The sequence below is a fragment of the Chamaea fasciata genome, unplaced genomic scaffold (assembly GCF_029207755.1).
Source record: "Chamaea fasciata isolate MVZ Bird 193981 ecotype frontalis unplaced genomic scaffold, bChaFas1.0.hap1 SCAF_2, whole genome shotgun sequence".
Lineage (NCBI taxonomy): Eukaryota > Metazoa > Chordata > Aves > Passeriformes > Sylviidae > Chamaea > Chamaea fasciata.
Genome location: NW_027094087.1, coordinates 53,794,961 through 53,822,340, shown reverse-complemented (window position 1 = coordinate 53,822,340; position 27,380 = coordinate 53,794,961). Strand labels below are relative to the sequence as shown.

Here is a 27,380-nt window from a genome sequence, read left to right as displayed (position 1 = left end):
GAAAAAGGTTTGAGTTTAGGCCTTGTTGTCCAAACTAGCAAACGCAAGGACTGAGCCAATTGCTCAACAGCTATTCTAACAAGTATTTTACATTTCCTGCCCTTGGAGACACCCCTTTTTCTGGGAGGAAAGATTTAAAAATGTGGAAATGCTAGTTTGGTTTGCAGGTCTGTTTCCTAATCTAGCTATTTTTACAGCGTCTAGACCTACATTTCATAAAAAAATTCATATGATCTTGGATTGTTTTCTCTTATAAACAGTTATTTTCCTCTGGGTATGTTTCAGCTGTTGTATAAGAAGTAACTTTGTGAGCTCCCAAGGTCATTCTTTTAGCATTTCAGCATTGTAATCATGAAGTAGGAATAACTTAGTCATTCAGTAGATTGTCAAACTTGTTCCTGTAAAATAAATTTGGGTTTTTTTCAATGTCTTTTTGAGGTTGAGGTGATCTTGAAACAGTATGACGAGCTCTATCTCAGAAACAAAGACATAGACGCGAGGCTATTTCTGAATCACGACGAGACCCTGCAGCCTGCTGTCATAGCCTGGTAATATTTCCATTTACTGCTTTCATTCCATGGTAGAGAATGCAAACTTACGTTGCTCTCTGCCCCCTCGTCTTGTAAGTGGAGATCTCTCTATCCTATTGACCTACTAGTTTTGTAGTTCAGCTAAAGTATTTCTGGTATCACGAGCCTTGCTCTATATAATCACTTAAATAATTAGAGACTGTGACTGCCTAAAATGTTTTGGAAGCTCTGCTCTACTCTTTGTGCAAGGCCCTGTCATCCAGGGAAAGCTGAGGAATCACTAGGAGGAGGCATGTTGTGCTAACTGATTAGATGTGCCAGAGGTGATGTAATGACTCTGAGCCAGCTGGCACTGAACGGTTTGAGTGGTGGATGCCCCATCCCTGGAAACATTCAAGGTTAGGCTGGACAGGGATATACTTGGGAATTTAAACAACTAGAGTAATTTGCCATCTAGATCTTCTAAAAATCTGTTACACGTTTTTCTCTTCAGATTGTTATGTCTTTATAGAAAACGTCTTTTGAATTGCCGTAGTCTTTCATAAGTTTGTTTTCCATTTCTGTAGCTCACAGCTGGAGAGGACACCACTAAAAAACAATCCAGATGAGGAAATTAATATTATGCTTCCACAGACTCCTGTTCGGTATGAGTTCTCTTGAATGTGTTCCTTTGTTCAATATCCTAGCTAGAAATAGTCATCTTTAGAGTAGTCTTTTTTTTTAATTTTTAAAGGAACTGTGGCCTTGGTTTTGTTGGGTTTTTTTCCATAAACTATACTGTAGTTCTGGTCACTGATGCTTTTTTATTTATAGTCGATATAAAGCCCTCTAACAGTGGCCAAGATGCTTCCTTAAAGTTCTTGACATTAAGAAAGTCCAGGGGTACTAAGTTTCTGCATTGCTAAAAATTTGAAATATGCTAAACCAACTTTGATCTTGAGGGAGAGTCTAGTGGTATTTAGATTCTCTCCATCCACACCTGGGCTTTGCTCTGATTTTTCCAAAACCGGTGCTCTTTAAGGCAATTCATGTGAAGGCCTAGTCACCAACACTGATTTGGAGCTGTAGTGGCTGTTTTTATGAAGCCACAGAAGTGTCAGTAGATGGCAGCAAAGGTTTGATCACCAGCTTAGAGTAGAAAGTATTCTTGTCTCTCCCTGATTAAACAAAACCCTGTATAGTATATGCTGAAACCACTATGCTTATTCCTTTAAATTACATTACTGTGTTGTATTTCTGAACCTAAATTCAGAGAATCTGCTTTTTAAAGCCCCCTGAAACTGGAGAGAATCTAATGATTTTTATCACTGGATTTGTATCTCTTCATTTATGTAGAAATTAGTAAATAAAAAGGGTGTAAGTACTAGTTATGAGCATGATAAGAATGGGCTGTATGTTTTAATTTTAGATTTTTCCAGTGTCCTTATGCTTTTCCTTATCATTAGGAGAGTTGTGGCAGAAGTGATTTTTACCAATACTTTGTAAAAAGTAGATTAAAGAAAAACACATCTTACTGCTGTAGTTGCAATGATTGAACACGTTTTTGTTGGGTTTGCACTTACTTGACTAATGACATGAGCCAAATTGAGGTTAAATGATGCAGAAGTTTAAAACAGACAAACACACAAAATTCTACTTAAAACCAAAAACCACAATGAGGAATTCAGGAAGTAGCAATACAATAGAAGAATCAAACTGTTTCTTAGGTGTTAAGCCATTCTTTTGGCTATTAAAATTATCACAATCCATGTGTAAATAATTAGAAAAATTGCATTGTTAGAATTCATAGTAGTTAGCACAGCGCAGTAGATTTTCCCAAACAGTTTATTTAATAACTGGAGTCAGAACTGAAATAATAATTTTTTTGTGTGTGGATTTGCTGTTCAGTTTCTGGAAACTGTCAAGCCAACCTTAATGTTTATTATGCATTTTATTGTGTTTTTCCAGAGCGGCAATGAATAACATTCAGCAATTGATTCTGATTTTAAACTCAGCAACTGACAAACCATCAGATACTCTCATCATGTACTTCAATGTAAGCGACTACAAAGAAGATCTGTGTAGGATTCTTGGAATTATCACTCAAGCAAAATATACACCTGTAGATCTGATGCACGTATTTTTGAAAAAGTACATTTATATTGGGTTGGTTTAAATGTAATCACTCAATTTAGAAAGAACTTCTCTCTAGCTGTTGCGTACTGGAACCTTTTAAGTGCTTAAGTACTTTAGTTACTGAGCTACATGCTAAAATTCTTTTATGTATATATTGAATAGAAAAGAAAGGGGGTTTAAAAGGGAAATAAAAAAGAGAAAAAGTTGTACAGCACTTTTAAATACTCCATTTTTATTTATGCTCATGATCTTATGGAGAGGTATTACAAAGAGAAGCAGGACTTTTAATCATTTAAATGACTGAAATATTTTTGAAGTAAAAAGTCTTTTCTTTACCTTTCCTTCGCCTTTCCTTCCCTAATTTGCTTCCTGTAATTTTTTAGAATTGCACAGTGAACCCTAAGGATAGTATCCTGAAAAGAGTGGAAAGTTTTGACCACATCTTCCAAAAGAAATTTGCTGAAGCAGTTGGACAGGGATGGGCTGAAATTGGTTCACAGGTAAGTATTTGGGTTGACTTACTGACTGTCCACATTCAATGTAGATCAGTAAAGGTAAAAAGTAACAGTATGTTTTTCAAATTGAGGAGGAACTGTAAAGAGAGCATTTAAGAAATTCTTCTTAATATGTAAGGAACAATAGGAATTGGGTGGAAATATGTTGGAAGTACTGAAGAATGGAAAATTTCTTTTGGGCAAAATACATTAAGTGAAACATATATTTGCATTCATTAGGCTAAGTTGGCCTAAAACTGCTAAAGGTGACTCACTTCCTTATAAAGTCAGGAGAGCAGCTGTGCTTTCAACAAGGATTTTGGAAAATAAATCCAACCAAGTTTGTACTCGACAGTCTCCTTCCTGTCTGTCAGCCCTGCTTGTTGTCCTGTTAGCTGTGAATCAATGTGAACACAATTCATCTTGTTACACTTGGTTAGATCTTCATGTGGCTGGGATAGTCACACACCTCAGTAGCCCTTGAGGCCTCTCCAGTTTTATTAACCAGTGGGACTGGGGACAGTAACTTGTTTATAGTGGCTCTGTCAAAAACTGGAATGTTCTGGATTATTAAAACACAAGAGTCTGCCTGTTGTATTCTGTCAAAACGTCTTGTAATATTCCTGAATTTCTCATTCTAACAGAGGTACAAGCTTGGGGTGCGTCTCTATTACAGAGTAATGGAGTCCATGCTGAAGTCGGTAAGTTTTATAGTGCTGTCTTAGTACTGGCAGTACTTCTAGAAATACTAAGAATATTCACAAGTTTGGTCTGATTTATTTATTTCAGGAGGAAGAGCGCCTGTCAGTGCAGAATTTCAGGTACTTGCCCCTAACTTGTTATTGAAGTCTGCCATTTTAAGTCCTGGGACAAGTACTAATAACTTACTTTCTCTTCAGCAAACTTCTGAATGATAACACCTTCCACACGTCTCTTCTGGCATGCGCTGTTGAAGTTGTGATGGCTACATATGGCAGTAAGTTAAATCTAAAGTCCTTAATAGCATTTTTACTTATTGATAATTATTACCATCTATTCTAATATATAGAGTAAATAGCAGAAAAAACGCCCAAAAAACAAAAAGCAACTCACTGAAATGTCTGAGCTAGCAATGAGTCAATAAACACAAAAAGGAAAAAACATCAAAAGTGGAAGAATGAAGAATTTGTGATAATTTTAGTCTGTTTTCCCTTCAGGAAATGCTTCACAAAGTGATAGTACCAGTACTGAAACAGACTTGGCTTTCCCATGGATTCTCAACGTATTCGATTTAAAAGCTTTTGACTTCTACAAGGTGATCGAAAGCTTTATTAGAGCAGAGCCTAGCCTAACACGGGAAATGATAAAGCATCTAGAACACTGTGAGCATCGAATTATGGAGTCTCTCGCTTGGCAATCTGTAAGTAACACTCCCAAGTAGAATTTGCCCTTGTATAATGTGCTTACCTAGGAAAAAAGTCACACCCAACTTTATAGAATAAGTTGTGGTCTTGCTGACATTTGGTTCTAGAAAAATAAATTAAAAGACCAAAACAGGATTGGTTTTGGCATGTCTTCTGGTTTTAGAAAAAGAAAGCGTATTAGAAGAAGAAGTCAACATAAGTCTGCTGATGTACATGACAGTAACCCAGCATCATTTTACTAGTCTGGTACAAATCATAAGGGTAATACCCTTAACTGTGTTTTGGTACCAAAGTTGGCAATAAATTCTGTGCTTTTATTTGAAAGTTAATTTTTATCCATTTGCTACTCCTACTTGGCAATAGGGCCTCAGTACTCAGGGCATCTGATGTGTTTGCTAATAGTACTTAAAATACTGTTCTGCATTGTCCTTTGCATTTCAGTCACTTTGGTATTTTTGGATGCCATTAAAATAAAATGCCGGAAGGTTGGGTTGTTTTTTTTAGACTGTATTTCAGTAAATCAAACATTTGTTTCTTTTCATTGTTTCTTACTTATAAACCAGAAAAAGGCTATTTATGCCACAAAGCAGGAGACTGGGGAGGCTGGTAATTTTGACCAGAGAGACATAAAGCAACCATTTTAGAACTGATCTCATATCTTTTCATTCTGGAGAGGAAGGGATATTTTAAGAGGCAGACACTGTTTTAGGAAACCTGCAAATGTGCAAAAGGTGATTGGGAATTGTAACCTTAAGAGGACAAAAGGTAGAGGTACAGATACCTGGATTTGATTCTATTCAAGCAAGAAGTGGCTCCTGCTACCTTCTACAAATCAGTTTGAAGCCGGTCAGCAGAACACCATATCCACCAGTTTCTACCCAATAACTCAAACACGGCATGCAGGATAATCTAATTTAGACCTGGACTTTGAGACTAGAAAATCCAGAGTGTCATGTTTTCAAAAATTATGGGCGTTGTAGGCTTTTGTGAAACAAATGATAATGGAATAATCCTGTGCTTGTTGATGACTTTTTTTGAGTGCTCTGCTTAAATGTATTTTAATGTTTTGACTCGCTCTTCTTGAGTTTCTAGATGGGCATGTTTGGTACCATTTTGGTGGCTGATTTGAGTGTCAATAGCACGGAGTAGTTCAGTTGGAAGGAGCCTTCAAAGATCACCTAGTGCCAGAGAAGGGTGTGGAGTGAAGCCCAGTGGAAGGGATGAAAAGAAATGTACATGACATGTATTCAGGGGCCCTGCTGCTTCACTGACCTCCACATCACCTGGTCTGGGTCTCCCCAGGCTCCAGACAGTGAATGTCTCCTATTGCTGGAGGCTTGGCACCAGAGGGCACACCAGGTTTCCCTTAAAAGCTGAGGGCAGCTGCGGCAGCCAGGACAGGCACCCAAGATTCTGTGCTGGCCTCCATTGCGTCCTCTGGCTACCCACGAGGGGAGGAAGGGCTGTGCGCTCTAAATGGCAGAGTGCTCAGGAGAGGAGGAGGAGGAGGAGGAGGAGTGAAACATTATCTGTGCCAAAATGTCTTGCTGAGTCTTTGAGTCACTGTAGCAAAGGAACTGAAGGCCCACACAGAAAGGTAAAGCCATGAGTCCTCTAGTGCAGAAAATCTACCCCTTCTTCACATCTGAATGTTGTCTGGTTTTGCCTGAAAAGTTTAACTTATTAGAAACAGGAAAAAATACATGGCTGACACAGGAGGCTGTTGAGGTATCCCTGAAAGGCTTAGCTGGTGAACAAAAGAATGGTTTATTATATTCTTCTGCAGTTCCTTATCTGGGTATTGCCTCCATGCAATGGTGTACAAGGTTTGCAAGTGTCTGCTTAATTAGCAATTCCCTCAAAAATGGGCAGGCAATTAGAGAAGTATAGTTCATACCAGGAAATACCTCTGAACCTCCAAACACTTGATAAAGGAGTGGAGAAAAGCCAGATGCCTTCTTAGTCCTAAAGAATGTCTCACCAGAAGTGGTTTCTTTGCGTTAATTGTAAACAGTCCAAGAAAGATGGAATCTTGAGAAAGTTCAAGTGTCCTCATATGGTTAGAGAATGGTTTTGGGTTTTGGGGTATTTTTTATTGGTTTTTCCTCCCTGCCCACCCCTGCCCTTAAAATAGTGTTAAAATGAAGAAAAGCATGGAATGAGTAAAGGTTATGCAAAAAAACCCCCCAAACAGATCTAGCTTAGTAAATAAGAATATAAACCTCTGAAAAACATTTATTTAAGAATATATGCTTGATGCAACTTTGATTTCCCCACTTACTTACTATTTTTGTGTATTTTTGTTTAGTTCTTGTGTCCTGCAACCTCCCAGTTAGTGTGTTTCGTTACAAGGCTTGTCTGCTTCAGTCTTTGCTCATTCTCCTGACTGTTTTAAAAAGTCTCAATGAGTTTAAAAATCTCAATGAGAGATTTAAAAGGTTTGAGCAATTTAATACCAAATAGCTTGAATTTATTGCAGTTTTACTTGTCACAGAGCTTTTGTGAGGAAAAATGCCTTGTATAATTTTTAAAGAAAAAAGTCTCAAATGCATCTGACCTTTACCTGACTTGAGATGCTGCATCAAGTGAATGTAAAAGATTCTGGTTTTTTACTGTTTTCTGAAGATAATATATTGCTCCTTAGCTACGCATTGTGAATATGTTTATTGCTTTTGCATAGCTAGCTGATATAATCATCTGTGCTTTAGGAAGGAAATGAAACTTTTCTAGGTCATCCTTTCTTTTAACAGCAACAACAACAAAAGCATAGCTAGACAAAATAAAGGGTGGAAACCAGTTGAAGGTTCTTCTCAATAATTCTTGATTTTAAAAAGGAGCAAGTACATACTGACTAAATCATGTGAAAAGTACTTCCTTTTTCTTAAATCCTTATCAAACCCTGAGAGAAGTCCCATTACTACTGAAATATTTGCCAGTAAGATTATGATGCTTCCAGATGCAGATTATGTGGAGATCATCGTAGAATATATTAATAATGCTGCATAATTTTTATTTGCAAAATAGAAATACACTGTACAATATTCTTTTTTTACTTTGAATCTGTGCTCATTTACAGTATTTGGAGCACTATTTAGATTTCGTAACTTTAAAGGGAACTGAAATTACTTTCGACTCAAAGATGCTGAATAGCCTTTGCTTTATTTTTATAGTACTTACAGAAATATGATTTAAACCCTTCCATAGTTAAAAATGTTTCCTATGAAAGGGATAGCTTGTTACCTGCCTGCCTGGGAGTTCATGCACAGCCTTTTCCATAATTCTATCAATCTTGTGGCCACCCAAAAAAGTAACTGTTTTGAATATCTCAAATGAAGGTTATGTGAAAAAAAATCCAGAATATCTGAATTTTCCTTTGAGAAAGCCCTGTCAACTGCCATGTCTCATCTTTGACTTGTTGCTCTTTGCTGCAGTTTGTTAGGAATAAACAAGGAAGAACAGGTTTTCAGGCAAGTAAATCAAACACAAAAAGTCTGTCAGTTTTCAATCTATTTGGAGTGAAATACCTGTGGGGTGTTTTTTGTTTTGTTGTGCCATTCAAGGAAGTAAATGCCTGTGGAGTATCTTTGTTGTACCTGAAAAGCAATCCAGCTGTATTTCCCTGCCTCTCAGCTTCCATTCTGCTCACAAGCTCCAAATGGGTGCAAGGTGCTGTGTTTTTCATGCTGCTGCTTAGAGAATATGCTCCTTGCAAATGCCCTTCCACCCGTACAGTGTTGGGGTAGAGAAAGGGTCTTGTTCTTCTGCACTGGAGCTGCAGGCCAACCACAGCCTTGTCTGAAGGTAAAGCAAGTTAGCGACAGAAGCACTCCACACTTTCCTGGTTAGCTCTACAGACCGCAGTGTTGTTAACTTGTTAGCTCATCCATGGGCTATTTCTCTCTGGACTGGAATTTGAAAAGGTTATGTGGTAGCTCTTGGTGTTAACAGGGGTGAGGGTCAGCTGCATCAACACCTGCAACCATCCAACAGCTCAGAACATAATGTGAAGGTTCATTGTGGCAGGCTAAACGGAATTCATTCACAGCCTGCTTTGGTCTGGTAACTTCAGCTGTGGTTTTCACATTTGTTTTTGTGTGAATAACTAACAGATGTGAAAGTAAAGTGCAATGCATTGCACTGCAGCTGTTGACATTGTAGTCTTCTTTGGCTGTATTACTCTTTAATACGTGCTGTCCTAATTAGTATTGTTATTTTTCTAAGGAGGGAAGAACACCAGTATTGATATATGTTCTGATTTGGAGTTTTAGTATGTTTTGGAGCTTTAATGGCTGATGCAACATAAAGATGGCTTCATGAAGTGACTTCTCATAATGGTTAAAATATGAGTAGAAGTAGACAAGTGTGCTTTGCTTTATTTAAAAATTCTTTCATGTAGCATTGCCTAAACTGTGCTCCGTACTATTTCTCCTTTTTTAGCTTCTTCTTTTCAGTGGTTTCTATTGTCAATTAAACATTTGCAATGAATTCTACGGTATCGTTTTATCACGCAGCGTTGATTTAACGTAACTTGATGTTTGCCATAAGTATTTGTCAACTAACTGTGTAGTCAGTGTTTATACTTAAATACTTTATCCCACACGAAAGACTTCTGTTGGTTTTAAATTATGCAGCTCACTGCAGCAGAAGTGCCTTCATGCTCAAAACCATGTATTCCCAAAGAATATATTATTGCATTAATATGACAAACTCGCTGAGCTGGAATAACAGCAGACCAACTTTGATCATGCATTAAGGAAAAAATATTAATATGTTTAAGATTTGCGTAAAAAGCTTTAGACAAGTGCAGGATAAAGCTATGAGTTACAGGTCAGCAAGTGCTCCTTAGTACTTTGGAACAGTACGGGGTTAGCTATGCAGCCTCCTGGTCTTTGTACAAGGATGCTGTTATTGTGGAGTTCACTGTTCTCGAGTGCTTAGTGCCCGTTTCCTTGAATGTACAATTTCAAATTAGGTTACTGTGCTTCTTGTAAGGAGGAATTGAGCATCTAGAAAGGGGAGTAAGTATATTTTCTTGTGGTTTGTATCCTTCTCAGTAGGGATTTCTCTTAGGTCTGTGTCTGAAATCCTACAGCTCCTCTGAAAGTAGGTGTCTACATGCAGTTTAAAATCCTCTTTGGTTTTGACATCTTAAGTGATTCCTTTTAAATCAGGAAGAAGTAGGAATGGTCACGCTGTTAACATTTGATACATTTGGTTGCTGGATAAGTGGTTTACTGTTGTGTTAAAAGAATGAATCTAAAATCTTTTTGATAGGCAGCCAAATAAGGCCAGACAGCAAGGGCAGGGTATTTGGGGCTGAGTTTGTCCTACTGGCCTCAAAGGGACAATAATTTGGGCTTAAGTATTTCCCTGCAGTCATTGGGGTGTTTCCTTGGTAACGTGTTCCCTGGCCTGTTCTGGCTTTTGTCAGCTCTCCTCTGGACAATGCCTAGGCAAGATTTGGGGCACGATGCAGCTCAGGGGCTATTTTCAGCTGCTGCTACGGATTAGCAGTGGAGAATGTGTAGTTATGTGGGTGTAAAGCTGTGCTTTGCCACTTGCCCTTGAGGCCTCAGGACAGGCTGTGGCTCGTTGTGTTACCAGCCCCAGATGTAGTCGTGGGTTCAACCACGAGTGACTCCGGTGCTGGCAAATGAGTCACGCGTTCCTGTGCTCTCTTCCTTCTGGGCTGCGGGACTTGTGCGCTTTTCTGCACAGCTGCTGCCTCCTCTCTGGAAAGCTAGTAGTCTATGTCAGGCATGCTCCTTTCATGCCTGCTTAATTTTGCCTTTCCTCAGATATAGGAATACCTAATTTGTGAATGGGGGACAGCCTTAGGCACAAAGAAAGCGCTGAGCGTGTCCAGAATGACAGTGCTCACTGGCAGGATGCAGTCTACCGAGGGGGCTTCACTGGTGTAAAGACAGGCACCTAAGGAATTGCAGGCCTCAGATTGCTCATGCAGACATCACTCGTGTCTTGTGGGTTTCTGGATTTTAGGCACCTAGTATCTTGTCTCAGCTTGGAAGTTGCAATGGGCAACTTATATTTGTAATAAGGAATTTTCTAGGGGTTTTTTTGCAGGGGACGAAACATGCTAAGGGTCACCAAAGGACGGCTTGTCATGTGCTCACCACGCTCCTTTTGACAAAGTTACATTAGGAGTATGCAGCTTCAACCTTCAACAAGGAACTGAGAACATATTTGAGGTTTTCTGTCTGTACATACTAAATATATTTCTGCTTGCATCATGAGTGTGTTCCAGAAGCACACAGTTGTGGGGTGGGTGAGGTCACGACCACCACTGCTGCTTGGCGTGATAGTGCTAAAGGCTCATATGATTCTGCTGCATGTGCTTTAAAATTTTTTATAAGGTTATGACATTTCAGTTGTCACAGCTGTGGCTGGAAAACCTTCTGTGATTTTGCCTTTATCATACAGGGCACAATTTTAGGAGTCTGTAAGATGATTACTTTTTGGGTATTTGTGAAAATACCACGTAGTGTAATAGAAATATATGACTATATTTATGTTTATATGCTTTTTTTATTTTGGCTATATATATATCCACACACTCTCTAACAAATGCTTAAATAAAATATGTAAGAGTGCTTATTCCATGCTTTTGTCGTACTCCTGAAGAGTTTCCTTTAATGAAAACCATGCTGTGCTTTGTGAGGGCTGAAACTTTTATCTGCCTTAACAGCTGAAGGCAAATTGAAAAACCAGGAAGAATAGTGAATTATAGTCTTCTCTGTCTCTCCCATCACTTTGAACATCTTCCCTGCCACTCCCATTTATCGTGGAGATGACTCAAGCTGTTATTCATGCTTGGGTGTTACCATTTGAGCAAATCCTCCAGGCTACTGGAATAGAAGCCAGAACTTTTAAAGCTGAGGTCCCGTGTTTCCTGCTTTTGTCTGTGTTGACAGTGTGTTCACTTCTTGGTAGGCACTCACAAAGTGTACAAAACACTCACTAGGACTGGAGGATTTTGGTTATGTTTGCAGTGTTAACAAGTTTATCTGTTGCAGGTATACCAAGTCAGCCCAACCCTTAAGATGCTCTTGCTTCAAGTACAAACACGACCAAAGGGATTACCTAAGACACGGCAACTATGCAGAGTTTTCATTCTGTGACACTTAGATGCCATTCTTGATTAAGAATTTTAAGCTTTTTCCTACTGTATCTACTGCTTTAAGGTATAGAGTTTCTCTGATTAGGGGGATATAAATTCTACTTCTATAACTTAGATATTTAGGTATCCACTGTACTTGAGACAGAGCTGTACTTCCAGGAAGCAGTTCATTCTATTTATTTTAAATAGGTATTTTACAATGGGATTATTCATTTTACACTGTCATCTGTCTCAGTGGCAAACCTGAGCTAGATCTGTAGTGTTCATCTGTTAATGTTAGTGGGATCAAATCATATGATTAGTTCTACTTTTCATAACTGTGTTTCCCCCTTCCTTAAAGCATGAAAGGGAGATTAGCAAAAGGTAGTTGTGTAATTATGCCTGGGTTTGCTTTAGGTGGCTGCTTGTGCTGTGTGTCTTGCCTCTAGTCCCTGTTGTGTTTTCACATGGAGGTCATGTACCCAGGCTGTGTCAGGATCTCTCTGGTTAGAGATTTATAGCTGTGACAGGGGACTGGGATTTATAGGCTGTGCTCAGTGGACCTGCCAGCTCTGTTCGTGCATCATAAAGATATCTTTCTTGTCTGTACACTAGTACCAAGTACAGATTTAGTCACACAAATAAGTCTGCATCAACATGATAGACTTTAGTCTGTTTTTCTCTAAGGTTGTCTGATTATAAATAACAAGAAGTAGTTTGCTTGTCAAGTTGATGAGGTTTTTTAAATTTTTAAATTTTTTTTTTTTTAATATTGTTCAACGTTTTGGTGGTCATATCACAGCTGTAGGAATTTGATTTTAGTCCTACTATGTTTCTAGGTAGTTTGAACTTCAGGTTTTCATCCTGCAATGCTGTTGTATCTGCATTGTAAATACTTTGTAGGAATGTTTAAAGGTTGCCCATGAGAGAAAAATTTATTAGAATTCAAGGAGGTATCCTGGCAGTTCTTCAGTTTTTTAAAATCTTGCTGAATTGCAGAAAATTTGATGTGACTGTCTCCTTAAATACAAAAGTAAATAAAGCTTGAGTTAAGTTCTGTGACTGTATCCCTGTTGCTCCTTCCTTGGATGGAACTGTTCTCTCCAACTCTGTAGTTTTATAAATCTCTGTAGTGAAACTGGTAAAATGAATAGAATAAAGTTTTGTTTGGGATTTTGGGGTGGTGTTGTTGGTTGGTTGGTTTTGTTTTTGTTTTGGTCTGGCTTATTTCATCTGAGCCGAGGTCCTGAGTAACTGTCACAACCTTTCATTACTCTTTCTTTCCTTATTGCTCTGACATTTGACTCACTCTCTTGGTAACTTTTCCATGGAAGATAAAATTAGTTTATGTTCAGCAAAGTGGGTGCCAAACAAACATTCTAATGGAGAGGTTTAGGGGTTTTTTTCCCAGCTGTGTGTTCAATTTTCAAGCTCTTAAGATGATACTAGTACCTTGTCAAACTGTCAAATTATATTTTATTGGAAGATGCTTTTGTTTCTTTTCTTGCTGCACTTTAAGTTACTGCATGCTCAAAAACATAGGGTTTGACTTCCTTTTTTGAAGGCCAAATAACTGCTTTTGTGCCTGATTTTATACTGTATAAATATACAGTATTTCAGTTATGTGTTTGTATCACTATCTTACAGTAACTTTCCAGTAATAAAAAGCCCCTGTGGGGACGTGGATGCCCCATTCACAGCTGTTGAGCAGGCATACTCTTCACCACCCTCCCGAAAGGTACTCTCTCTAGGTTTGGTGGAAGCTTTTCCTTTGGGGTGGGTTTGCCTGTCAGAATGGGGTAGGTGCAGGCCGGTAAGTGCCCATGGCACAGCTGAGTGTGGAGCCTCTGCAGCTGCATCCTGGTGTTCTCCTGAGCCCCTGAGTAGAGGCTGGAGGCTCACCCAGACTTTGCCTGGTCTGAACTTGGCTTGGGTGCGTCCCAGGACTGCAGTGCTCTGTGCTTTCCCTCTGGGAGTCACCCTGCCCACAGCAGAGCCCGTGCTTGGCACGCTCTCTGCGTGCCTGTTGTACCTTCCAGCAGCTGCGAGGAACTCACAGATCTTATCTGGGCAGCAGTCAGTACTGATGGGTTTTTTATTTTGCATTTGCTACCTAGCGGAGTGTGTGAAATACAATAACATGCAGTATATGTGGTAAACTTACTTTCACATGTAAGGAGTGTGAAATAACTTCAGTAGACCAGCAGTTTTCAGATTTGATTTCATCAATGAAACATATTTTTGTTAGGCTGAAAAGGTAGATATTTGGTACTCGCTTCACCATCGGTATTCTCATTTTTGTCCATGTTTTGCTATGTACTTAATAAACTTTTCCAATTGACTTCCTTTCATAAAGCAGCAGTACTTGCAGAATTCATCTGAAAAGCAGAGTTAACCTAGCCACAGTTGTTTTCATGTGGGGTAGATTTAATATTATTCCCAAAATGATTGCATTAATTTTGGATGCCTCCTGTTGCTAGCATTGTTGTTTAAGAATTTTGTTTTTTGAGGCAGGAACTCACTGTTTAAAAAAGATAGAGTTAGGGGAAATATGAAAGCTATGTATGTGCAAAAATATTCTTTTTATCTCATCATAAAAGAGTTAGAACATCTTTCTAGAGGCTTTCCTTTGTGGTTTGATTCTCAGGTTTAAACTATAGAAAATTTACCTCTTGTTGTTGCTGGACAGCTTTTAGTTCTGATAGAGCTAGAGTGGGCAGACTGCTTCTTAAGTAGAAAAAAAAGTATTATTTAAAATCTAAATTCTCAACTCTGGATTTTTTAGTTTTCCAGCAAAGTGTGGTAGGTTTTATAAAAGACCAGAAAATGTGTGAAGGGTTCTTTTTGTTCATTTTAATTTTGTGGTACGTTCAGTTTTCTTATGGGAAGAGCTGGGCTTGCTTTATAAGCAGCTGTATGACAGGAACTGAATGGAGCTGATGTGATAAGTATGAAATGCTTCAGTATCAAACCAGAATTGTCAAAACAAAACTTCTCCATCCAGCTTTTTGCAGTATTAGACTGTGCAAGTGTGGCTTTCTGAATTTGGTTCATCTTAAATGAGCCCTATTGCATATGTTCTGTAAATGTGCTAATGCAGTGATAGTTGTGTTTACACAATGTTTTCAATATTCTGGGAATTGGATAACAAATGCAGCCCAGGCATTTCTGTCTTCTAGATTTGGAATCATTCTGATTTGCATTTTGCCTTAGCTTTTGAAATGTATCCTCTTTCATTTTGTCAATGATGCTCAAATGCCAGAAACCCTGAGGTCTAAATGATAATAGTCTAGTAAAAAGGGGAACTTGTCAGGATTCACAGATCTGTATAGATGCAAGAAACCTTGTAATATTACTGCTGGAAAAGTATGAGCAAATTGCTTTTCTTTGATAAAACTTTCAGAAAATAACTTGAAAGAATAAATAAGGCTAGAGAATACTCTGCTCAGGTGGAATTTTCAAAATTACCCATCTCAAAGTGAACCTCACTGCGTTCTCTGATTTTAGCTGAGTTCTTTGTGTAATTCTAGAAATCTCATCTTTGGTTATGATGGTGCTTGAAATTACAGGTGAAAATCACTTTCTGATTTGCAGGAGATGGTGGAAGGCTGTCTGATCAAGAGGTATATGGAAGGATTGAATGACAGTCTAGTGCTCCCTGCCTCTTTCCAAAGAAATTAGAGGGGCACTAATGAAACTAGTGGATTTGAAACAAAAGGATGTTTGGGTTTCTTAGTTTTGTTCCCCCTATGAACACACACAGAGTGAAAGTTTTACTGAAACGAAAACGTGAATGTTAAAAACTTTACGCGCGTTTACAGGAAGACAGAGCAAGCTCAGAGGAGAAAATTTTTTGCTGAACACACAATTATATCTAACCCAGAAAGTCCTGATGAAGTGGGACAGTCCTTGAGAAAGTCTTGTGTGCTTTTCCTACTGTTATCTTGTTCCCCAGGCCTTGTCTGCTGTTGGAGTCAGGATTGCAGATTAGCTGCATGTTTGGGGTCTGATCAATACAGCCATTCTTATCTCTTACCTGGTCTCGAGCTCTTTTTCAATTTTTGCATTTCTGTGACTGAGGTTACTTTCTTAAGAAACAAAAGCTTGGAGGTTTATTTCAGTTAAGGATTCCTTACCTGCCTGAATTAATTTCTACAGGGATTTTTTACATGCTTTTAGATGAAAAATATGAAGACATATTTGACTAGGTATTGGTATTTCTTTAAATGTAAAAGACATGTATATTGAAGTGAAAAAAAATTCCTGGAGTTCTTGCAAAATGCCACAAATTAAAACTTAAAGCTGAATACCAAAAGTATAAAAACAGGACGTCTTTTGAAGTAATGGTATATTCAGGTAAATCTGAGGTGTTTACAGTAAATTTTTATTTCTTGTCTTGTAAAACTGCTGGTTAATTAACTAGTTATCAGGATCTTCCTGCCTTGATTTAGATCAAAAACATGTTTGGAAGCAATTAAATTTGCCCTGCTTTTATTTTTATAGGAAAGTGTGTGTTTTCTGCACTCTTGTAGTTGAAGAAACCACACTACAAAGAACAATTTTTAAAGTTTTGATCCTAGCTATCCCTGGGTCGGTGTATGAGTAAAAATACTGCACTTTTAGGAAGTACTGGTTGCAACACATTCAGATCCTCAGGAGCTCTGACAATATTAGCCTTTTTTTATTTGAAATGTCTTGGCATGACTTAGGAATGTAACTTCTCATCTAGTTTTTACATTTAAATTTTGTCATAAGACCTTAACCAGATGGGACAGAAGAAATGGTATCAAAGTCAAGAGCAGAGAGAGGGAGTGCATCTGTTGAGGAATGTACCTGAAAGCATTGCTCCATCCACAGCTCTCCAGGATAATCTTGTTGCAGAACCAGAAAAGGCAGAGAAAACCTCATCCAGTCCTGAATAGCTGGTACCCTGCCTTTATATCAGCTTGTTGTGGGAGGTACAGTTTTACTCACCCTCTTCTGAATCAGTCAGATCAGGAATTTTTCAAGTAATGGTCTGATCGTCAGCATTACAGATTATGCTTTTTGACTGTGTTGGTTTTTTTTTTTTCATTAGGGTTATCTGTTGTGGGGATTTTGTTGTTTTTTTTCTTTTCCCCTGTGGAAGAGCAAAAATGTTTAATAATTAAAAAAAATAGAAAGTTTCCTCAAATGGCTTCTGGATGCTGAGCTATTAACTGATGAGAAAGCTATTGTACTGTGTTTTACTGTGCTCTTTCAAAAAATAGAAGCTGGTGCCCTGGAGAGTGAGTACAAAGCAGAGAGCTACTGTCTGTGCTTCTCCAGGCTACTTGAGAAAATACACCAAGGAAAGTTTGGTTTAAAGGGGAGCATTCATGTATGTGGCTTTGTCTGCTTGTTCTGCTTTTAAGTCAGTGATGGGTTTCTATTTTTCTCCTGTAGTTTTGTAATCGTGGAAAAAGTAGGTTCTGTTTAGCAGGGTGAGGCTCTGGGTCCTCACTGCTGTAGGGCGGAGGGGTGTTGCTGAACAAGTTGTCCCTCAATTAAGTAAGGGCCTTGACAAGCTCAGGGGAGTAGGACCCTGGAAACAAAGCCCAGCAGTGATATTAGGGGCTTCTGGCTCAGGTTTCTTACAGGGAAGCTGGTATTAAACACACCCCTTAGAGAGAGAGAGAGGCATTGAGACTTTAGAGACGTGTATCTGGTTTTTGGACTTTGGATTTGTCAGTGGCATATGGAAAACAGAGAATTTCTACTCGTACCAAGGGTTTTGTGCCTTTTCTTTAAGTTGGATATGATTCAGAAGAGTTTAGGATTCCTAACAAAGATCATTGCTTATTTCAGGTGTTATGAAGACATTTATATCTATACTATCTTTGTAGCTTAAGTCCATACTATTTGAATTTTCCTTTCATAGATTATGTGGATAGAGATTGAAAATGCTTTTTTTAATTTTCAATTTTTGAAATTGAAATTTAAATTTAAAATTCAATCAACACTAGTTCCTACCGGTCATTGGGTAACTCGGTTTCCCAGGAGTAGGAGGCGATGTATGGTTGATTTATAATAATTAAACAGAAGCTTTGCGTAGGGAAATAAATTCATCCAGGTAACAACACATCATATAGTTTGATGGCTCAATATGCATTTTTAACAACATTGATTCACTCCTCTGTATACAGCCCTGGTGTAAAAATGTCTCAGTGTTGTATGTGTGTTGCAGCTGACTGCCCTAAATCTTAGGTGCAAATTTCTTTAGACTCAGTTCCTATTCTTGACTCCATTGTTTTTGGAGAGGAAAAAGCAACACTTATTTTACCTTTTCAATTTTATTTTATTTTACAGTGGTGATAAATTAATTCTGAGGAAAACGTACACAGTGTTCTAGTAGCTGGGAAACATATATAGCAGGATGTTTTAAAGCAGTTTTGTCTATGTATTTCTGTTTGTAACAGTAATATATATAGATTCCTCCTTTTACGTGGTGCTGACTTTTCAAAGTGTCTTGATTAATTTTGCCAGCATGTAGACCTAAGTACTTTATTTTTATACTTTTTAAAGTTTGAAATAAAATAGCATTTGAAGTTTTAAATGCTCATGTTAAAATTATTTCTAGGACACAAAAATTGAGAGGAAGTTGCACTCCAAAATTAATTCATCTTCAGTTTTTTTTTATGGGACACCAAATAGTTTCCTGGAAGAAATAATCAGCTTGATGCACATGTTTATTTCTAGTTAGAAAAGGTCTTGTTTTTCTAAGAAAATGTACTTTGAGATCAAATTAACTTACTCAGAGGATGTTATTTTCCTCAAAAGTCATGCTGAGTTTAAGAACTCCTCACAAGACTTTAATAAAGTGGTACTGTACCTAAAGCATTAAGTTCAGTCATCACAAGTTACTTTGTTTTAATCCCACAGGCTTCTGAGAGAGGTGAGAAGAAAAACCAGTTTGTCTGAGACATTTCCAAGTGCTCTGAACTACCAGGAGACTTAATTGCTTTATGGGGGCCAGGCTTGTAGAGAGAGCATGTATTTTTATCAGATAAACCTGGGAGAAGCAAAGTTCCTGTAACCCGCTGATTGAAGTCTCCTGTGAACGTAATGGTCCCTAAGAAGGAAGGTGCAGGGGGAAAGACAGTAGGGGAGGAGTAAGAGAGACAGGAGGAAACTGGAGAAGACACAGTAGCTGAAGTGATATGACAGTATGGGGCAAATTTCCTGCAGTGTAGAGCAGGTCGCTTCACCCCCATCCTCAGAAACTTGGAAACTGATATCATTATTGAACTGAGCAACTGTTTTAACTTCAGGAAGGAAAAACAATCTACTGTGTTTGACTTGACAAACAGTCTTTGGACTTTGGTTAACCTCTAAACCCAAAAGTTCATTTCTAACATACAATCTCTGAGAACAGACCTTTGACATAGATTTTTAAAATACTTTTTATGTGTGCTATTATGCTTAACACTTTTACAGCCTTGTAATAAACTTTTCAGATGTGAAGGAAGCACAGCCTTTACATGTAAGAATATATGTCCACAGCTGAAGAAATGTGCAGGTTTCTAATTCCAGTTTAGTCCCAATAGTCTTTTAATATAGTTTATATTGTAGAGTCACTGTCAAATATTTTCATTTTTATGGTCTGAAGGCTGTGTTGAATGAAGCTTTCTGAAACTGGCCTTTCAGAGAATCTGACATCCCGTGGTCTGGTGGACCGGTTCTTTTTTATGGAATTTTGAATGGTATCTGATGTGAAGTAATAGACAATGGGGTCAAAGCAGCAGTTTGAAACAGCGATGCACAGAGTGATGGGGTACATTGTCCTGACTGCGGCCACCACCGAGCAATTGACCCAGGTCTGTGTTCTCATAAGGGAGTAAAGTATTAAGGTAACGTTGTAAGGCACAAAGCAGAAGCAGAATATCACCAAATGGACAAATATCATTTTGAGTACCTTTTTCTTGCTTACTTTATTCCGGCTTAACGTAAGCGGTTTATTCAAAGTCCGTAGGACCATGGTGGAGCAGGTCACGTTCAGGATGAGCGGGATAAAGAACCCAACGGTTTCAATGAAGATGACAATCCGGGATAGGTAGGTTTTCCATGTGTCCTCTGAAAAGTTTTCAAAGCACGTCCTTTGCTCCGTATTGTTGCGGCGGTTTGTGGACTGGAAAAAGCTTGCTGGTGTGCTGCCTGCTAGCACGGTTATCCATACTGCAACACAGACAATCTTTGCGTTTCTTTTGGTCCGGAGGGTCTTGGATCGGAAGGGGTGTACTATAGCTAAAAAGCGATCCACACTGATGCAAGTCAGAAACAAAATGCTCCCATACATATTTGTGTAAAAGAGGGTGACAGAAATCTTGCAGAGAATGTCTCCAAATGGCCAGTTTCTGGTTACAAAGTAATAAATCCTGAAGGGTAATGTAAACACGAAAAGCAGATCCGATATGGCCAAATTAAGCATGTAAGTTGTAGTCTCGTTTCGCACTTTTAAAGTACAAGTGAAAATGTAGATTGCTACACAGTTCGCTATGAGGCCAAGAACAAACACCATGCTAAAGATACACCCATACAAAGTATATTTAAAGGAGTCCTCCGTGGAACAATTAGAGCTTACCATTATAATGGTATGTTAAAAACTCCTGTGATTTGGCGTTTTCTCTGGTATCTTTATTGCAATTTGTTTGAAGTTCCAGAGGAATTGCAGGTCAGATGTATTTGAACGGTGTGCTTGGGCAAGTTTCTTATGCTGTGAAGCTTCAGGAAAGGAAGGTGAGCTCTGTGGCAGGGGAGTACATCTCCAGCAGAAATCACCAGGAAGTCTCTCTTCTCTGCCGAGTGCTATTTGTAATCACATAGCCAGTCTGCAAAAGTCAGAAAATGCATCGTTTCTGGCAGATGAGGTCACCCCAAAGCTTGCTTAGTTCCATTTCCCGCCTCGATTCAATGAAGCCATTGTAGGACTTTCTGCCTTACTCTTGGCTGCAGACTGTGACGGCGAAGCCTTGTCCATCTGAATTTACTGGGAGCGTGTGCTTTAGGGAACGATTTCCTGGACGCTGCGAAGTTTCGGCACTTGCATTTCCCTCTCTCCCTTCTTTCCGTACAAGTCTGCCGACTCGCTGGCTGGCCCCATGGGGCGGGAAGCAGAAGCAGAAGGGAGCTGCTTGCCAGGACAGAAACCGAATTCCAGAGCGTGTTTGTTCCTGCAGCCCACAGCCCTCGGCAGCTCTTGCCAGCCCAGCTCCTTCTGGAGAGCAGAGCAGAGCTCCCAGGCAATTTGTAGCGTGACATCACAGGAAGAAGAGGCCGGGTGCGGAAGAATGGTTTCAGTTTGGTTTGTTTGCCTTCCCCTGTCTGTGCTGTACCTTGCAGATGTAGCTCTTGGAGCACTGCAGCTGCCTCTTAACTCTTTCCGTGCTCCCTGAGAGGTCCTTTGTCAATGTTGCTGGGGTCTGGAAACCTTTCTCTTCAGTTATGAGCAGACTTTGCACTGTCTAAATAGCTCTCATGCCCTTAAGTTCCTGTTTTTCTTTGGAGATAGTAGTAATTGTGGGATTTTATATAGGATTGAAGTAACATTGTGCCTTTTGTTAATCGCTTTGCTTGTAATAGAGAACACATAAATCAGCAGGAATCAGCTGAGTAGTTCTGTCTAAATTCCCCCAATACACCAGTACAAACCTCAAGAGGGACAAAGTAACACTGATAGATAATTAAATAATTGCACCAAATAATTACTGAAAAAGAGAGGGTTGCGCTTGTACATTCACAGGACTGAGATGTGTTGCAGTGGGAGGAGAGATTTTTTTTTAACTTATTCCGTATCAGAAGGCACACCCCAAGCTTTATTTCTAATCAGAAAGGTGATTCTTTTTTAAAAAAAAAATTACTCCTGTGGGTTTTTTTGAAATGTTGTGAGGCAAAAAGCATTTTCTTGTATATAGAAGCATAGAAGTAATAGAACAAAATGCATATAGTGTACTGTGCAGTTGGTTCTGATAATTTCAACAGGGACAGTTACCACATATGCACAAAATACACCCATTAGTCACTGATAATTGAAACAAAAACATGTTGTAACTAATTACATTGTTAAGTAAATATTAAAAAAAAAGCAGCTCTCACTGCCTTTAGGGGCAAATATGAGAAAAATCTCAGTTTAGACAGACTCATTTATTAAATAACAACTTGGATAGACTCACTTCTGGCATGAAACCCAGTCTATTTCTAAGTCTTAGAATAACAAATCTCTTCATATCTGGCTGGGTGGCATGGTTCTTTTAAGCTGTATTGTAATCAGTTGCACCTAAGCAAAGCTCTAGGCAAAACCTTTCTAGTCTGCTGTGAAGGAGAGTACTTCACAGGATTTTGGCACAGTTTCTTGACATAGGGTATATCAGATGAAGTTCAGAAACATGCAAAAGTGGATCTTGCTTATTTTTTTAAAAGTTTTCTTCATAGTCTTCTGTGAAACATTTTCACCTTGATTTTGAGGTGAAATCAAGCAGTTTAAACTTCAATAGGCTGTAACCACAAGAAACCTTTTTGACTTCTGAAATTCACGCTTAAATGTAAAGCATAGTGCACCTTGGACTTCTGAGTCAGTTGGAAATGAAAATGTGAGCTTGGCAGAGTCTCTCGTGTCCAACTTAGCATGTACATTAGCATAAAGGTTTTCCTGGCTTTTCTCACAAAAGCAGTCATCACACGCTAAATTTTGCTTAGTTTCTGTTTTGAACAGTTTCTGTTCCTGGCAACCTTGCATGGTAAAAGAAGGGTTTTCCTGCAAATGTTCTGCATCAGGTCGCAGGAGCTCTGCTCTCAGTTTTACTGCCCCAACTTTGTTTGCACAGGAAAACTCTGTGGGGCAGGCTCAGTTACTGGAACAAAACCCCCTGCAGTACAGAAATTTGGTGTCACAGGTCAAAGCCTCCAGCAATAATTCACGTTTAGAGAGAGAGACTAATGGCAGTGAGTGTGTATCTCACTGATTAGAACTTGATTTGACGTTTGGACAAAGGTGTGGGTGCACAGAGGCAGGGTGGGATGTCTGGTCCATTTTACCACTGTAAATGTGCTTTAGAGCAGTGGTGAAGGTGCATCCTCAGCCTGTGCTCTATCTGTCAGAGCTCCTGCCTTGCTGTTGCTCCTGTTACAAGCGTGGATACTACTCAGAGCTGTATTTTAGGGCTTTAGGTGTGTGGTTGTGTTGTCATTAGGACTCTGTTGCCCCTGAACCCTTTCTGATGCAGTACAGTACATGCACTTTGCACTAATTGACCGCCTAAGTGATACTTGTGTATGTCCAGAAACAGCATTCAGCTGCAGGGTTTTTCCACCTGCAGCTGAAAATGTGAAACCCCTGAATTGACAGGTTTTTCCATCCCTTCTTGTTTCAGCGAGGAGAGTTAGGACTGAGCAGGCAGGCTGAGTCATTTTAGTGTAAAAGTGTGAACGGCAAAGGCGAACTGTATACACACTTTCTTAATTTAGATGTAGCTGATTGTTACCAAGCAGGCTTTTAATTTGTGCGAGCTTGTCCAAGCTGAAGAACCTGCTGAAGATCCTTGGGAGTCAGGAGTGGCCTCCCTTCTGGCCAGGCTCCAGCATGAGCAGGGGGGAAGCCTCATTTTGTGCTCTCCTTTTGTTGGATCATGTTTTAAGATGTTGGGCTTTGTGCCGACAGGTTTAGAAAAGACTTCAGTAGCCCCCAACACCTTAAATTTTAAGAAGTTTAACAGTTATGGAGGAAGAATTGACAGGGTAATGGCCTTGCTTCTACTCTTTCACCACAGGCCATTTTCCTTTAGGATGTGAAGGAGGGGTAGACAGGAGGAAGCAGCTGCAGGGCGGGCCTTGTGCACTGAGGGGTTTTTTGTCTCCAAAGGAAACAATGCTGTTGCTGCAGGGAAGTGCATATGTGACTCTGTCTGCCTTTCTGCATCAGAGATGGGAATGAGTTAGGACCTGTCATTTGTTGCTAGTGCTATACAAGCGAAGCCTGCATTTCCATCAACGGGCTTCCTGTGGCTCTCGAAAAGGCACCAAAGGCAGAGTAAGAATGGGCTCCGTAAAGCCAGGAGCTGATGAGAAGCTTGAAATCATCTCTCACTTCAGCAGCAAGCAAGTTTTTTGCACTGCTTCAGGCAGTTACCACATAACTCTGCTTCTCTGAGTTCTCTGATACCTATTTATGCAATTTTGGATTTGTGTGGCAAACCTGCTCCACCACAGGGGTTCAGAAGGAAAAGTGCTTACAACAAAAATGCTTACAACCATAGCAGTGTACTATGAGAGTGGGCTGTAGGATACTGTTCCTTCCTCCCCAAGACACTACAGAGTTGATTGCTTGCTGTCATTTAGGACACAGGGGCAGAATCCCTTAAGTTCAGAAGTCCAAGTTGAGTGGCAAAAAATATTTCACTGAAATAAAGCGAGTATTTGAAGGCTTTCCAAAGCTTTTGGAGTTGTGCTGGCCAGTGTTGTATGTTCCTCCGGTGGTACCCTCACCTTCAGAGCTGGAATTAAACCAAAGTTGTGGTCAAAGGTGAAATGCATTTGAACTTGTCTAATGTACTGCATTCAGTCTGTGCTGATGCTAATACTGAAAGCTCTTGAGAGGAAAAAACCAACTTCAACATTAATAGCATTGTAATAAATTCTTACAGTGTTTTCAAGGCAAGAGTATGCACTGTTAAATGAGGGTTGTCAGGTGCACAAAATGCTCTGTGTAAGACCATTATTCAGTAACTACTCTCACTGCTTTTAGAGGCACACCTGTGTCATGGTGCAGGTATCTGTTCTCACTTAGGTTAAGCAGAAGAACTTGTGCTGTCTGGTGCAGGAAAGACAAACCCTGGCAGGACAATATTTTCTTTGACCTAAGTATTGTTATTTATCTAGTTATTTTGATGGGTTCTAGCTTTTTTTTGTTTGCTTGTTTTGGTTGGTTGGTTGGTTGGTTGGTTGTTTGTTTTTTTTTTTTTTTTTTTTTTTTGTTTTTTTGGTCTATTTACTGGAGTTTCTCTTTGAACATGTGTATGTACTGGAAGGAATTTATTATGGTTGAGAAGTAGGGCTGAGAGCCAGGAAATCTTTTTGGCTGTGCCACAGATTTTCTGTTCCAATCCTGGCAAAGTTTTCTATGACTTGGTCCTCAAGCTTCCCTCCACATAAGAACTCGTTCACATCCACACTGGGATGTGAGGCTGTCTTGATTACTAAATATAGTTTGGAGCCCTTAGATGGAGAACTCTCTATTAAATATGATCTTGAGATAATTACAGTGGCTACTGGATGGGACAAAAATATAGATTAAAATTTTGTACTTTTAGATTAGATTCCAGCCAAGCAAAAGGTTCAATTAAGAGACTTGATTTGTTTCACCTCCATACATCTTTGGAAAAACAGGTGTAGAGGAAGCAGGGCTGGGCATTTTGACCTTCTCAGCTGTCTTTTGGGGCTGCCTGCTCAGCCACCACAAAGACGCCCTAAGACTGCTTCTGAGAAGTTGCTCACTGCCATCTTAAAATGTGGTGATGGTCTCCACCTACAGAGATAGAGTGAAGCTTGTATGGCATTGAACATTCCCTTTTTTTTTCCTGTGTTGGTGTGGCAGGCAAGTCTTCAAATGAGCATTATAGTACTTAGGATGAACAGAGTATTTTTATCTAGGCAGCCTGATCCCTTGGTGACTCTTGCAGAGGCAGTTAAAGGCTCCTCCATGTCAGGAAACTTGTTAGCTTAACGCATATGAAATCAGCCATACAAATTATAAGTAAAAGTTGGTTGTGTAATTGCTTTAAAAGGGAAAAGGAAGCTCAGAATAAAATTCCAGACTTCTTCTTTCTTGTGCGTTTGAAATGCTTCTCTTTCCTCTTTGAAATTGCTTCAGTATCCTTAACAAGAGACACAAGTGCTCCTCTCCTGCTTGTAGCTAGAGGAAACAATGTCTTTTCTTCTGCATGAGTTTTTAGGATGCTAGAGTACTTTTTTTTCCTCCCCTCTACTCTTGGGTTGATGGTGTAAGTCTAGTTGATCTCATGGTAGGCCAGTAGAGGTTAGATAACATGAAATCTTTTCAAGCTTTAATCTGTGGATTGATTGGTTTAAAAGGGATGGACTAAACAGCAAAGGAAAGGATCATAGAGATTAAAAGCTTCAAAAGTGGATGTTGACTTTCTTCAGAGGGAAGGGAAATGGAAAAAAGACTATAAACAATCTTAACAACGTGATTTTCAGTGGATAGGAGTAGAATGAAAGGAATCTCTAAAATGTCAGGTAGGAAGAGAAATGCCTTAGCTAGAACAAAATACCTGCGTTCCTAAACTCTGATTTGCATTTTTTTCTAACTTGAAAAAGTGTTTATTCAGTTACTCTGCAAGCATGATTGAAATAGCATCAATACTTGAAATTTCTGTCTGCTGTAGATGCAGGAAATAAGTTAAATGCCTTTCCCAAACACTGTGGCAAGTTCTGGCTCTACTCATTCTTATACTTTCTAAGTCCTAGGATTAAAAATTCAAAGTTTGAGTTGGCAGAAATTCGCCAGATGTTCCATGGCTAAATTTTTTTACTCAAAATACTTTTTAAGTGCAGAACATGACTGTTTTAAGAAAGCCTAAAATAAATTCAAAAATCACTCGCTATAGTAAGCAAATATTAGAATTTACAGGAAAGAAGAAGCCTCATGAATTATTTTGGAAACTTTTTGAAGCATAGGGGGTGAAATGGTCAGGGTAACAGAACTTGTGGAAGAACACAGGCAATTTGTGTCGTTCTAAAGCAATTGCGTACTATTTTTTGTATCTTTAGTTCTTGCCCAACATATGTTCTCTGGGCAGGATTAAAGTATTCAAGTTCTGTGTCAGGATTACTGGTGTTAACTGCGCTGGTTCTTGAGGATATGTTTTATTTTCATGCCAAATGGCTTGCAAATACTGCATCCAGTGTCTACAGCCTTTTTCAGTTTTGGCCAAATGGAGGCCTCTGACTTTACATACAGAGGATTTTAACCACTACTTGTCAGAGGCAGCATAAAGCCCACAGTTACATTCCTACACTGCTTTTTAGAAAGTATAATGTTATGAAGTTATTGAAAGAATTTGCCATAGTCCTTCAGTAAGATTTATGTGAGTTCATATTGTTTAAAAAAACTAAAACCCCATGATACTAATTTAGTTTCCTTCACAAAACCGGAATGTAAGAAGTTAAGGGGGGGAGAAAAGTTTCATAAGAGTTATTCAAGCTGATAAGCTAATTAGTTTAGATAAATACTGACATGAAAATGCTTGTCAGGGGAAAACTGCTGCCAAAAAGCAGAACTTGGGCTTGATTAATGTGAAGAACTATTACTTTCTAAATGTGTAAGTCAGCAAATGACCTCTTTAAATTCTGCATGATAAGATCACTTAAATGATTATTTAGCATATCATTAGTACTGGCAAACAGCAATTACAAATACTTCAGCTGACTTCCCTTACAACTGCTCTTTCCTTCCAGTCCATATCCTGAAGTTTTATGGAGCCAGTTTGCTACTTTATGAACCATTTTACTACACTGTTGACCACACTTGGCAGTTGCTTTTTCAATATGGCAATCAGTTAATACCTAGAACATAAGAAAGGAAATGTCAAAACTTTGGAGGATGGACAAAGGTCATGTTTCTTGTGTGATAATTAAATTTTTTTCTGCTGCAGTCTTGGAGAAATGGAGCGATGCTCTCAAATGCAAAACA

General features: G+C 39.1%; 2 protein-coding genes across 2 annotated transcripts in view; one reads left to right on the top strand and one right to left on the bottom strand.

The window, feature by feature from the left end:
* RB1 (RB transcriptional corepressor 1) overlaps window positions 1-27,380 on the top strand; it is a 71,435-nt gene that overhangs the window by 22,255 nt on the left and 21,800 nt on the right. Inside the window, exons 10-17 of the mRNA XM_066176164.1 lie at window positions 439-548; window positions 1,097-1,174; window positions 2,478-2,565; window positions 3,029-3,145; window positions 3,784-3,840; window positions 3,929-3,960; window positions 4,039-4,115; window positions 4,336-4,538. Coding sequence (XP_066032261.1) covers window positions 439-548; window positions 1,097-1,174; window positions 2,478-2,565; window positions 3,029-3,145; window positions 3,784-3,840; window positions 3,929-3,960; window positions 4,039-4,115; window positions 4,336-4,538 — 762 coding nt within the window. The remainder of the gene's footprint in view (window positions 1-438; window positions 549-1,096; window positions 1,175-2,477; window positions 2,566-3,028; window positions 3,146-3,783; window positions 3,841-3,928; window positions 3,961-4,038; window positions 4,116-4,335; window positions 4,539-27,380) is intronic.
* LPAR6 (lysophosphatidic acid receptor 6) lies at window positions 17,837-20,886 on the bottom strand. The gene is given in 2 exon segments (XM_066176163.1): window positions 17,837-19,379; window positions 19,382-20,886. Coding segments are annotated over 2 exon segments (939 nt in total). The 5' UTR covers window positions 20,262-20,886; the 3' UTR covers window positions 17,837-19,320.